The sequence below is a fragment of the Octodon degus genome, unplaced genomic scaffold (genome assembly GCF_000260255.1).
Source record: "Octodon degus isolate 3935 unplaced genomic scaffold, OctDeg1.0 scaffold00159, whole genome shotgun sequence".
Classification (NCBI taxonomy): Eukaryota; Metazoa; Chordata; class Mammalia; order Rodentia; family Octodontidae; genus Octodon; species Octodon degus.
In genome coordinates, this window is record NW_004524735.1 from 2,874,835 (window position 1) to 2,889,174 (window position 14,340).

General features: G+C 38.3%; 1 protein-coding gene across 1 annotated transcript in view; it reads right to left on the reverse strand.

The window, feature by feature from the left end:
* Positions 1-14,340, reverse strand: part of Gas2 (growth arrest specific 2) — a 137,625-nt gene that overhangs the window by 49,155 nt on the left and 74,130 nt on the right. Inside the window, 3 exon segments of the mRNA XM_004642684.2 lie at positions 4,366-4,504; positions 9,985-10,027; positions 11,345-11,396. Coding sequence (XP_004642741.1) covers positions 4,366-4,504; positions 9,985-10,027; positions 11,345-11,396 — 234 coding nt within the window.

The following is a 14,340-nucleotide window of genomic DNA, read 5'->3' on the forward strand; positions in this document are numbered from 1 at the left end:
CCTGTGGGTGTGTGGATGCTCCTGTCACAGGGGCATGTGTGCCCATCTCATGCATTAGCAGCCGTCAGTCACATCGGGCTATCCCATTAGAGCATTTCCATGGCCCTAAATACTGAGCCCTAAAGGGGTGGGCCACCAAGTGGGGAAAGCTTTAATGATTAAAGAAGAAATCAAGTGTGTGGCTGAAGGGTGGAGTGGTATGCACAGAGAAAACATACTATGGAGACTGTAGATTAATACTTCCATTTTTTCTGGGCCCCATTTTCAAAACTGTGAGTTTTCAAAATGGAGATGAGAAATAGTAAAGAGGAGAGACTATAAGCCCTTGGCTCAAGGAAAAGTACGCTCCAAGTTCTTAACAAAATACTAAATCCTGGGCCAGCAAGATGGCTCAGTGGATTAAGTACCTTCTTAGGAAAGCACATGGGCCTGGGTTCGATCCCAGCACCACGTACCACACCAGCACCACCTTCAGGTGTGTTGAGCTGGCCACTGAGACCAGGCATGGGGTCACATGCCTGTAATCCCGCAACTGGGGAGACTGCATACAGGAGGATCACTGTGAGTCTGAGCTACATAGTGAGACTCTGTACCAAATACATTTTTAAAAATGCTAAATCCTTCTAGGTCTAAGAGTACAAAAGCTGCCATAAACTTTCTACCCTTTTCTTCAGATGCTTAGCAAAAAGACCACTAAAATTAGGAGCTGGCGAGATAGCTCAGCAGTTTCAAACATCTGCTTAGGCAAGCTTAGGCAAGTGTGTAGGGATCGCGGTTTGATCCCTGGCACCACATCATGCCAACCCTGCCCTCACAGTGGGCTGAGCCAGCCAAAAAAAATAATAATAATGAGTCAGTTAATTAATCTGACATCTTTCAAGGACCTTTGAGTTGTTTTCAACTTTGCAATTGTATCAGATTGCTGAATTCTCTTAATTCATCTTGTTTACTATCATAAGAAAATCATAAAAAAGTTAAACAAAATATTTGTTCACTCATAATTGTATGTCCTCAACAACTAGAAACTATTTTCAATTATTCTTATTATATTCAAATCTTAATTGTAATAATGTATCATTTTGATATAAGCTATTTTATTTGGAAATCTAAGTTAAATGCCCATTCTCTCTACTGAATGTTAACATTAAACATTTTCTCCCAATAATACATAAAACTCTTAAAGTAATTATTGTTTAGTGCCACAGTGTTAATATTCTTTTGTGAGCAGACATGAAGTGATTCTAGCTATCTTGTACTATAATGAGTGTCTTTCTGTAGCCTTCTCTTTCTAATTAGAGATTTTCAAACTTCAGCACACATCAGAATCATAGGAGCTCTTGTTACACCGCAGATATAACTTCAAGACATTTGTCTTGAAGTTTCTGATTCAATTTTTGCCAAATGATTTCATATTTGAGCCCAAATGGTGCAAATCAATCAAGGGAGCAAAACAACAAGAGAAAAGTTCTTACTTCTCTCCTCCCGGAACTCAAGACCTTGCTCCGCAGACCTATCTGTGCATATTTCAAAGATACATATCACCATATAAATCCCAAACATAACTGAAAGACATACATCCTTGAAGGACAATAAGTGTGCATCTGTATAATATAGATGCAAATCAGTCGTGTTTGAGAGTTCAAGGAACACTGTCGCTCAGTGAAAAGAATGAGAGGAAAACTGGCTTTTGGAAATTGTGTTTGACTGGGCAGCAACAATCAAAGCAACAAAAAAAAAAACCCTTTGCCAGGGGAGTTTTAGGAGATTTGAATAAAAGCAAAATGAAAAACCTCAGAGGTTTGTCTGCAACTGAGGAATTCTTTCTACAGTTGGATAGAGATTAATTCCTTACCTGCAATTGGAGATGTACTTAAACACACAAACGCGACCACACAATCATATAGATGCATCTACGTGTAAGTACAAGTTAGATTTGTGAGAACTATCTATCTTTACATTAGTTTCTAGAAATCAACAGATAAAGCATAAGTTTTTCAAATATCCTCTAGACAGAAAATATCTCCTGGATCTTTTGCTGAAATCTGTGCATGTTTGTTTGGTTTTACAATTTTACCTCTCATCACTGTCTAGAGGTATTAAGAGAAGATATGTGTGTATACATACATACATACATACATACATACATACATACAAAATCATACACAAATAAAGGGGTTGGGCTAATGGTAATAATGTGAAGTCCGGTTTAAATGAAGAGGAGTGAGTCAAGTGTAACTGTGTTAGAAATGGGCTTGGAAGGAGAAACTTGGGTATGACTTTCAGGGGAGTCATTCTTTCTGAGTTAATGTTGTGATAATTGTATTTAGGAGTAAAGCCAACAGTCTTAATATACTTAAAAGACACTACTTTGTTCTTTGAATTGGACAGGTTCATTAGGACAATAAGAAGACATGACTGCTTCATTGGACAGAAAACAAGGGACAAATGTCAAAGCCCTGAGCATGTTTTGCTGCCAGTACTTTTTCTATACCAATACACATAAACATAGCCAGGTGACTATGACAATATAAGCCTTATAAAAAGATATCACAGATTTTAAGCCACAATATAAAAGTGCAAACTTAATATAGAACTGTAATAAAGAAACTGTGAGGTGATTGTCCTTCAGGTGTGTGTGTGGGAACTCAATTACAAGGGCTTACTCTTCAACACAGGTGTTCAGAACACCACAGTTAATATACCAAAACACAACCTTAAGATCATCTGAAAACTAATTCAATACTGTGAGACTTTTTGAGCAATCAATTCCAGTTCCTTATAATGCATGAAAGTAGAATAACAATCATTTAAAAGTCATTGATACATAAGGACGTGTAATGCGACCCTGAAGACACTAGGTTACATGAAGAAGAAAACCATCTAATTTTTCAGTTATGTGTTTATTGACATTTCTATTATAAAAGGAAACCTTTAAAAATAGATAAAGCCCTCTATGTTGGTTTTAGGCTCTGGGGCCAAGTATTCAGAGGGAACCTCACTTTCTACTGAAAAAGGTCAATCTGATAGAATTTTAAACCATCCAACTAGATTCTAAATAATTATTGTTTGATTGGTAAAGTGAAAGCAAGCAACTAGGCTAAAATATGTTATTCTTGCAATGAAGAATGAGAAAAACAACAACATAAGCAACTCAGGAAACTGTGTTTCCTACTGAGACTATTCATTCATATTCATTCCCAACCTTAAAAATAATCTTGTTGGACCCCTTTTGTTGCCATTTCAAAGCAGAATAGCTATCATTTCCTGGAAATTAAAAAAAGTTCTGTAAACATTGACGAAATTAGTTTAAAATACATAATGGTTGACATTACTATATTTTAAAGGTAAACATAATAAAATGTTTCCTCAGACACATGTTAAAGCCATTAGAAAGACTTATATTTCAATTAAGTTTCAGATAAAAATTGAAATTTTTAAAAGCCACAGCAACAAAATGTCCACTGGTTTACTAGAGATTTGGGTGTTTTAGAAATGTTAATTGGTTGTAACAAATTCACACATTCACATCATTCTGTTCTTCAAATAATAAGCAATATATACATAATTTATTCAAATTGAGAAGAGATATACCTCCTTTGAATTGTTCTTTGGTAAGTGACTCAAATATAAGTCATAAAAATACTTTTACTGAAGATTTCTGGGAATGAATCAGTGCTATATTTTTCATTTCCTTGTATTTTTAAAAGAGGAGCTGTTAATCTTAGCAGAAGTCACAATCTCATTAAATTATCTTGTAATTTAACAACGCAGCTTCCTAGCAAAAGGTATGAAACATTGCTTCACTAGGCCATCTATTACACTCTAAGACTGCTTGAATTTACATCAGGACCATTATAAAATGAAGAAGAGAGTAACAAACCCATCACTGGTCCACATTCTTTTATTGTAACTCAGAAAATTCAGTAAGAAATGAGTCACTAATAATAAAGTTTTCATTCTCTCCCTTCAGTCCATAGCATAGATTTCTTGAAAAAACACATTGGAATAATCAAGAAGGCACCAAGAGCCATAGGATGATTATTCCCATAACGCAAGGCATGGCAAAGCAGGGAGAGAAACTAAAAGCTCAAAGGAAAGTGGACAGACTTTCTTTATTGCATTGGATCTTATTATCTCTTTGCATGGTTGCATAAATGTAGAAGATATAATCGTATTTATTTAGTCCTCAGTCATACATCATCATGCATACTACTTGAAAATAAAAGTTCGTACCTCACAGTTCACCGCTACTGTAAACATCATCAGAAGTTCCTGCTCAGTTATTTATTATATTTCCAGTCATTTTTTCCCAAGTTCTGAACATCTCCATGGAAAACAAGATGATAAGTGAAAATGAAACTTTACCCTAATGAAGAGGATCTTTTCGCCCACTCGGTATCTTCCTTGGGAGAGTCGCTCCACGCAGAACTTGCTCGGACACTTGCAAGGAGGGTCCTCAGAAATTCTTTTCACCTGAAATCCAAGAGCGAGTCCATTCATTCTGCTTAGTCAGGCTACAACAGTAGGTGAGTCCCTCCCCTCAAGGACGCCAAAGCCCCCGGCTCATCAGTGTCTCTAAACTTGGCTGTATCTCTGGACACGGTGTAAGGGGAAACACGTTTTCATCACTTTGAATGCACTAGCAGGGCAAAGGTCAGGTCCTGAGGCAAGATGATGACAGCAACGCTGCCAGAAGATTAACCAATGGAACCGTAAGAGTAATGAACTGGGGTCTCATTTGCTGTCTAAAAGGGCCACGCTGACAAACAGGGTCTCCAGGATCTCACTACAAAGGTTGCACTGGTAGTGATCCTTTCTGTTTTTTAGCCTCCCAAGTGCTGGGATTACAGGCGCATGATGTCACCACTCCCACTCTCAGTGGCTGTCTCAGCGCACCTTGGGGGTGGAGCCAGCACGGCAGGCTGGGGATTGGACCCCCAGCCCCTGCGTCTGCCTAAGCAGGTGCTTCAATCCACTGAGCTATCTGGCTGGCCCTGAAATGTTTCTATTTTAAACATACTACAAACTAACATAGAATCAACATTGTTAGCACAGACTCTATGTTTCCTTGATACAATTTCATTATAATAGTTTTACTCATGGTGAAAATAAATGAATAAGCTTTTAAACGAGATTTGTGTTTCATCTTCTTTCGAATGCTAAGATTTCCTCTAAGAGGTCATCTCTTTTTGACTTAGATTCACCCTGCAATTCACTCATTTTAGTGGCTCCCGCCTACCACATCTTACTTTTGTGGTAACATAATGGAAGTTTTCTGTGTATATGAAATTCGTGCTTGAATGTAAAATGTTTGTATGGCATATAATTATTTTATTTGCTCCTTAGACATACATAATCTAAATGATACATGTCCCATGCTTATAATAGTTGTGGTATTAGGAGATAATGTCATAGTTGACGATTTTAGAAATAAAACTGTGTGTGCTTTCCCTGATTTGGGGTTTCATAATTATCCTTCAATGTCTAATCAGCTCTCCAACCCAAAACAGTAATCTGTGTTTCAAGAGACAGTTTCCATGGAAGAAATGGTAGTCTATAAATAGTCCGCAGCCTGTATTTGAGAAGCTGAACAGAGTGCATTTAGATTCTGTGTAGATTAACCTACATTTTTCTCATCCAAATTCTTCCACAAAGCTGTCAAGGAGAGAACAATGGAAGTATACACTTTGTTAGTAGGAATATATTGCCATAAGAAAGGTAGTAGGAATTGTCTTCAAAATATTAAAAATGCCACCGCTGGCTGTATAGGTAAAGGGAAGGAACTCGGTGTGCCAGAGAGGTACGTCCACTCCCATTTTTATGGAAGTATTCATTACTGTTACTGTCCGAGCTGCTGAATGAGCCTCACTGACCGTCACTGGACCAATGGCTAAGAAGTATGTCACACGTATGTAGAGTATGCTACCATTCAGCCATAACAGAGTCGTTCATATACAACAACACAGATACAATGAAGCTGAGGAAAATTCAGAAACCAAAGCAGCAGCTGTGATCTTGATCAATCTAAAAGGCTGACCTGGTAGAAGTATAGACTGAAATGGTAACTACCGGAGACTGGAGAACTTAGGGATTCCGATGTAAGGAAATGTTGGTCAAACAAAACGTATTTACAGTTTTACAAAAGGAATAAATTCAAGAAGTCTAACAGACAGCTTGGTGACTAGAATTCATCATGTTGTGTTGGATTCTTTGAAAATGAAAGAAAATGGTTAGTGTTGTTACCATAAAACGATAATTTGGGAGATAATGCATTTGTTAGCTAGCTATTCACTATTGCATAATGTTGTATGCTTTAAAACACAGCAAATGCAATATCACCCATTAATTTAAAATAAATAAATATTAAAAAATTTTTTTTGTGGAACCAGGGATTGAACTCAGGCCCTTGCACTTGCCAGGGAAGCATTTATTCCACTGAGCCATCTCCCTGGCCCCAAAATAAATATTTTAAAACATGGAACTAAATACTGTTCTTTTTCGAGTCTACCACCTGTGCCTCCATGGTGATTAAGAATATTTCTGTTATCTCTGGAAAATTGATTCTTCATTGTAATTCATAAAAATTGAAGAATATATTTTAAAACACAGGGTATGATAGACTCTTCCTAGATGATCCAGAGTAATTAAACAAGCGTAGACAGTCCACGTTAGATACTTCATCTGCATCTAAGCATTACAAGCACTGTACAGCTAGATGCTGTATCACTTTGCATGATAATAATACAATTAATTAAACAAATAAATGATGATGCCTAAATATTTGTCACAAAAGATGTTCAACCATTCTTTCAAATACAATGGCAAACTTTAATCAGCCTTGTAGGGAGTGAAAGCTGCAGGGAGATTAGTGTGTGAATTCCCTTCTAAGTTCCCATAAAGGAATTCCACTTGTTTTGGCTGGAATAAGAGAGATTCAAGAAGGTAAAGAAACAATTAACACTGAAGAGAAGAGCAGAGAGAGTGAAAGAATACAGAAGACATATGTTTTAGGAGTGAGTCATTATGCCTCTATGAAGACATACCGAGAAGAGCCAACATTATTTTTGTGGATATGCTCTCATTATACACATTTCCTCCAGTGCTTACTGCCATCTCCGATTGTGCCTGAGCTGAAGCCTGCATTTCTGCATTCTTATTTTCATCACAGCAGTTACTGTTTGTGTCTAGAGGTCCCCCCAAAGTCTCATGCAATCATGGGTGGGAGTCTAGCATTAATAACTGACTCATCATCCAGTGCTTGGACTACGGGTGCGAGGGCTACATCCACCCTGAGGTGGGCAGCTTGCATGCAATATGAAGTAGGCACAGGGGCTTGCTCTCTGCCAGTCCTCCTGTTTGCTCTGCTGCTTTTTCTGTTGGCCACCACTTTGGACCATTGCTCTCTGCTACACCACTCTGCCTTGGAACCAGCTGAGTGTGGACTGAAACCTCCACACACTGTGAGCAAAATAAACCTTCCCTTCCTTAATTCTGGGTGTTTGGTATTTTGTCTCAGCAATGAGAGAAAAGTTAACTAAGATGATAGCATATTGCATCTCAGGTACAACTTAACATTAGCCTTTCCTTTGTTGGAAAGACTGAGTTCCTCAAGCATGAAGAGTGTTTCACTACATTTTAAAATCTTTAATATGACCACAATCCTCTCTTTAGTGGTGTAAACATGTGATCAATAAATCCATATTGAATTTATAAATGAATAAATAGAAGGATAAGAATATAGATTACACAGAACACAAAGGAATTTAGTGGAACAGAGTAAGGTTGGATTCAAAAATCTTAGAAATCACTTTCATTGAGAAATGAGGGTGCTACCTGTCCCAGAGTTAATGATGAAGAACTTGACTCTAAATTATTTGTCTGACCATGTCATACAGGGTCCACACCCTCATCACCTTCTTGTTCTAGTGGTAACAGGATTATGACCCTAGACATTTTTGAAAGGATACTATTAAATATTCCTTGTGTCTATGATGATACTAAGAAAAGAAGTGCAAAAGATGGTAACAGTGATGTCATTCCCTTCCAATAATGCAGAATCTCACTGAATTGGTAGTGGTGTTCATAGAATCAATGACTGTGGCTATGCATGCCAGTTTTGGTGTTTATTCATATTTGTCTATATTGGTTATTAAACATGTTCTATATGTACATGTGAATATGTACATGCCCATTTCTGACATTTCTAGAAGAGGATCTGTTAGCCTGACCACTACAATAAAGGCTACTAGGATAGAAACCAGATGGAAAGTAGCAGAGGCAAAGCAAAAGCAGAAAGCGTTCATCACCCAGAAGAAAATCACACAGAGAACATCCAAAGGTAGATAGCATGAGGCCTGCCACTTAAGAGTCATCACAATGAGCACAATTCTGCCCCCAGGTCACTAATCAAACACTGACTGGCCAGGCCAGTGCTCCATGCCCAAGCAGTGGCAATCACAGGTCTGTATGGGAAGCACTGTCATCTCTCACCGTCTGTCTACACGGAAACTGTTGGCTTCAAATGAATGAAAGCACAAGGAACACTTTCTCAAGTGGCCTATCCTTTTCTAATTCCTTTCTGCCTCTGAAAATGAACTTGATTTTTAAAATCAAGGGCTTTTTTGTACTTGTGTCAGAGGAGGAGGCAGAAATGGAAGCAAGGAGGCCAGCCAGTGGGCAGTGGAAGCATATCGTTAAGTGAACAGACTGATGACGTCTTTGGTTCTCACGTTACCTTGGGATGAGTCAGTCTGGCAGGTGTTCTGCATTTCAGCCAGCTTTCCGCTGAAAGAGGATTTCAAGAGGAGCCTGATTACTCAGAATTATGCTATCTCTCATCCCCAGACTGAGAAAGAGGATGGAGAAGGGGAAGAAAGTAAGAATGGTTTCTCAGAACTGTATTCAGCTCGTTGTGTGGGAACTAGCTCAGCACGAGAGCATGCAAAGAAAACTAAACTGGACCCGGTATTTATCACAGGCTGCGTCGCTCTATCAGAACATCTGGGGAATAAATTACGATGAATGGATCCACTGTGCTTCTTTGGCGATATCTTGATTAAAGAAGGTGGGTTGCTGGGTCATCCACATGAAAGGTCACCTATTCTTTTTCCCACTATTCCTTGAAGTATCAAACAAAATGTGATAAAACATTGAAAGTTGCAAATCTGGCAGTCATTTCTGTACAGGATTTCTTCCCTCGCTTTCCCTTTATCCCTATTTTATTTTTTCCTTCTCTTTCTCCTCTATTCCTCTGCTTCACCAGCACTTCTGCTCTTTTTCTGGTGAGAGATAATAACTGTCTGTGTACAAATATCTTACGATATTACATACACGTAGGAACTCCGTAGGCAATCTGTATTTTATATCTGTATTTTAGAACACATCTTGGGATACATCAATTTAAACTTTCAATTCTATGTATGCCATATATACACAGAGAAAATTGAATGGTACCCTTTCTATATAAACATACAAAGCTCTGGTTTAAGTCATCAGTGACATGGAAATTACTTTTCTCTGTTCCACTGCCTTTGACAAAGCCTTCCACAAAAACACTATCACTTAAGCCAGTTGCAAATAATTCAATTCAGTTCTCCCAAAGCACAAAGAAGGAGACTATCAGAGACTTCTGCGGTCAAATAAAAGTGAAAATTCCAGATTAAACAAGAATCTTATTACAGAGCTCACTAGAGCCTCTCCACAGTCCATTTCCAAACTCTAGGTGGCTACTCTGAGGAGTAGTATTTCTCAAACTACTTAACCATAAAATGCCCCCCCCCCATGGAGTGTCTGGTGGGTGTAGTGTTTGGTTAAGTATTCCTTGCAAAGTGCTGAAGACCTACAGAATACGCTATTCTAGATGACAACGGTAGATAGAACCTTTACACAATTCTCACATTCAATTAAAACCCCTGAACTAAGCTGCAGGTTATGTTCTCAAACTCTGGGAAACCTGGAAGAGAGCTTAATGCTTTGCTGAAGCACCCACCATTGCTTCTATATGAGGGAACAGAACTTGGAGGTGGGGGGCAGTGACAGCTCTTCCTGATGTTCTACAGAAAGCCTGTATCTCGGAGAGCTTTTGCTGAATTGCAGCACTCATAAAACTTTGCACAAATCCTTCTCAGAGTTGTTTCACCACCTTCCAATCCTTCTTCTTGCTCTCCCTTAATCTTGGATGAAGGCTGCTAGATATGAGACACACCACCGGTAAAAGCAAGAACTCTTTGAGTGACCATTCCCTCATGCACACAAGTGGTTTCAAGCGGTAGCATCTTCTTTCTTTGAAAAACCTCAGGAGGCCTGAAAAGTGCAGGTGTTTCAAGAGTACGTGGCCAAACCAGCAAAAGAGAATGAATGAGACCTTTAGGTCTTAGTTACTCACACTGATAACGTGCACAACAAACATGGCACTAGATAGACAGTGATTAATAAAATATGGCACATGTCTTTGAAAAATAGGACCTTGGTTTGTTAGGAATACATATTTATGCCCAATAAGGTATATGCCTCCTTAAATATATACAAACTGTCTACACAACAAAGAGCAATTTGCCAATTTGACCTGGGATGAGAAATTCCAAGGAAAGCTTTACCCAGAAGCTACCACAACCTGAATTTTTAAAGACGAAAAGATATTTGAAAGATTTAAAACCGTAAGAAGTCAGAAATATGGCGAGGAGGAAATAGTAGCTACATCAAACTGAAGTTGCCACTCCATGGCAGGGGGCTTACAGGACACGTCGGGGGCGTGGGCCATCCCTAGATAGTCTTCATTGGATCTGAGTTGGCTTTTGTTGTTCCCTTATTGTTACAGGGATTCTGTAGAGAATTTCAGGCATCAAATGATCAACAGTGTCAGAGGCCAGAAAGAACTCTCGTGATTTTAGGACTCAAGAAGTCGTTTGATTCCACAATTGGCTCATGAAGAGACAAACAGTGACACTGGCCATGCAGCAGGTTGGAAGTTTGCTTTCAACACTTACAGAATGACTGGGACTAGAGCTGAGAGGAAAACGCTTAGCACAGCGCTGGTAGGTGAGAAAAACACATTTATAAGAGAAGGACGGAAGGGACATCTTGACCTACCCTAAGTCTAATAAAGGATGGGAAAATTATTTTGTATTGATTCATAAACAACATGCCATTATCTACTAATGATACAATGTTATTTAATTTCTTTGAAAAGCAATGTGTGTGGTTGATCCTTGAAAGGCTTTTATAATCCTTCTGTGTCTTTTATAACCTGAGTAAGCTGAACAGTCAGCCAATGAAAATTAAATTAGAATGGAATTAGTGTGGCTGCCTGAAGGATGGGCAAAGTTTAAACCTTCCGTCCTCAGAAATGAGAGCTCTTCCTCATGTTCTCGCTTTCCATTTAGTTGTGTTATACCTTTCTATTTTTATATCTTCTTTTGAGTTCTTATACTAGGGAGACTATACAATATTAACACAGACAATGAAGAGAGGGTAAGGGAAAAAGCTAGGAAACATGACAGGGGCAAAGCCATACATTTATATGTACAAGATGGTTAAGGAAATGAATCTGAGAATCTTCATCAGATTGTTTTTCCATAATTTTATTGATAAACAAATAGCAATGAGACAGTTTCAAATCAAATTGGTAGGACAGTTTCAATAATTAACACATTGCCTACATTCTTCCCAGTGAGATTTTTGAAACTAGCAGTTAATTGGTAGGATTCTCACCCTGACTAACTATATGTGCTGATACCTGTGAACTAAGCAACTTCACTGAAGATAGCAATGAGTAATAGTAGGGTCATGCTTGGAATGCCTGTCATTCTGGTCTTCTAAATATGTACCAATTACTGCCATACTGTCTCTCAAGTAAATGTTTGTTTAAAAAAAAAGGATAATAAATGAAAACAAGAGACAAGAAAAAAATTGTTACAGGACTGTCCTGTTACAATATTGTATATGGTTAGATTTCTAAACTTCTGTGTAAAAAATATGTAATTGTTTATTCCTATTTTTTAAAATATTTTTTTATCTTTTAAATTTTTTTCTTCATATTCTGTAGGGACTTAAGGGTTAACATATCAATACTTGATGGAAAATACTTGTCCCATGTTATGCCTAAAATGGTTGATATTCAGCCAGATAGTAAGGTTAAGCTCAACAGCTTAGGTTATAGGGTAAGAACAATAAGCTTCTCTTCTGGAGGGGTAACAACCTAACTTTGCAGACCAAATATTAGAGAAAAAGGAGGGCTGCAAGGACAGCCAACATTTTGGCCCTAGCCTTTCAAGGTCAGTGAAAACTCATGACATAGGAGAACCTGTACTATAACAACAGGTAACTCAGTTGTGTCCCAAATTTTCTGATCAAGGAAATGATGGGGCCATAGAGGAAAGTGATCAATGATGTAGAGTGTGCCTAAGGAGAGTCACATGGAGAGAAAACATTCTCTTAGGCTTTCACAGAGAGCAAATGGGTCAAGCAATGGCCGTGACTCATCCACATGACTGACACTGACAAAGAATCTACTAACTTCAGTACAAGGTTTCAGGATAAATCCTGAGGGGATTTGACTGACCTTATCAGATACAAAAGCTACATTTCTTGTTATACAGGTCTTGCTTCATCTTGGTTTTAACCATCCAGCAGAAAAGTGTAAAAACAAAGTATAAAAAGTAAAGCCATATTAACATGCTGAGCTGTAAAAGGCTCAATTCAGCAACTTCTGGGGCTGGGGAGACAGCTCAGTGGAATAAGTGCTTCCCTGGCAAATGCAAGGGCCTGAGTTCAATCCCCGGTTCCACCAAAAAAATAAAAAAGTTAGGATAGATAGGATAGATATATAGCTACATTCTCTGAATTCAATGAATAGATAGATTCGTTCTAATAGTGTTTGAAGATGGGAAATCATATCTGCACCTTGTACAATGAATAACCACTAAGACAACAATATGCAATGTATTAATTATTGAAACTGTCCTACTAATCGGTTTTGAAACTGTCTCATTGCTATTTGTTTCTCAATAAAATTATTTAAAAAATTAATTAATGCCATTCAAAAGAGAGAACCCCCCTCCAAAAAAAAAAAAAAAAAAAAAAAAAAGAAATGAGAGCGCTTAATTTTTGGACTAACTTATGTAAATCTGCACTAGGGACAAGTGTCTCTTTGAGAAAAGAAAAAGAAGCTAAGATGGAAAAATTCTTTCTCTCTCTTTCTGAAATACAATGTCCATCAGTCATTTCTCACCTCTTTTCAGCTCAACTGTTAAGGAAAGAAAGCCCCCAGCTGGGGCAGAGCTGGCCCAGGCTGCTGCTAGCTTCCAAAGCCTTTGCAGGTACACATAGCCTGCTCTACTCTGATGCCTCTGGCATTATCATTTCCTGTAAAACTCAAAAGCAATCCAAAGTCCATAAATCAAAATGTCACATCAGCAACATTTCCGTCCCTGATAACTTCTTCTTCTTCACTAGCATTTTTACATTTTTACTCAAAACATGAGTGCATGGGGGAATATGTGTGCCTATAACCAAATACAGTAATTATCCTAACCAGTAGTACTTAACAGACAACAGAAGTACCTTCAGAATTTTCTTTTATCCTGTTGGCTGTTATACCTAGAAAGTGCATATTGTGATTATAAGGGAATATGAAAATATGTTCTAAGTTCCCAAAACTGTTACTCAAACACTTGCTTGGTAGAGAAACCTCAGTGAGTTTGATAGAATTATGTTGTAATCTAAACTCCTGTTCCTCACTAATCAAGTTACACAATTTTGATTCTGTTTCTTTCACTGACAAATCTGCCTTGCAGATCTGAGAGCTCTGAATACAACAGTGATAGACCAGTGGACAAAGGACGATCCATAAAGCAAAGTTTTCTTCTCTATCATGTTTCATTTTCTTTCTTTAACAACCCTCAAGATTTTGTACCTTTGGCCTTTATTTTTTTGGTGGGAGGGTACCAGGCATTGAACTCAGGACCCTGGACTTGCCAGGCAAGAGCTTATTCTACTGAGCTATCTCCCCAGCCCTGGCTTTAGCTTTTTTCTGTGGAAAAAAAAGCAACCACAAACCAGTAACAGGGAGGCTTACACATGCTCTGGTATCATTTTTATCTTCCTAAAATTTTAGATACTACTTCACAGAATGAAATGGCACTTAATTAACAAAGATTGGCTCACTTTTGAGCTTCAAAATGACCTGTAAGACTGCAAACTTGGGGCTGGAGAGATGGCTCAGTGGTCTAAAGCACCTACTTAGAACAAGCTTGGCAGAGCATCAGGGACCGCGGTTCAATCCCCCAGCACCACATGCCAGCCAGCCCCGCCCCCTGGTGGGCTGAGCTGGCCACACACACA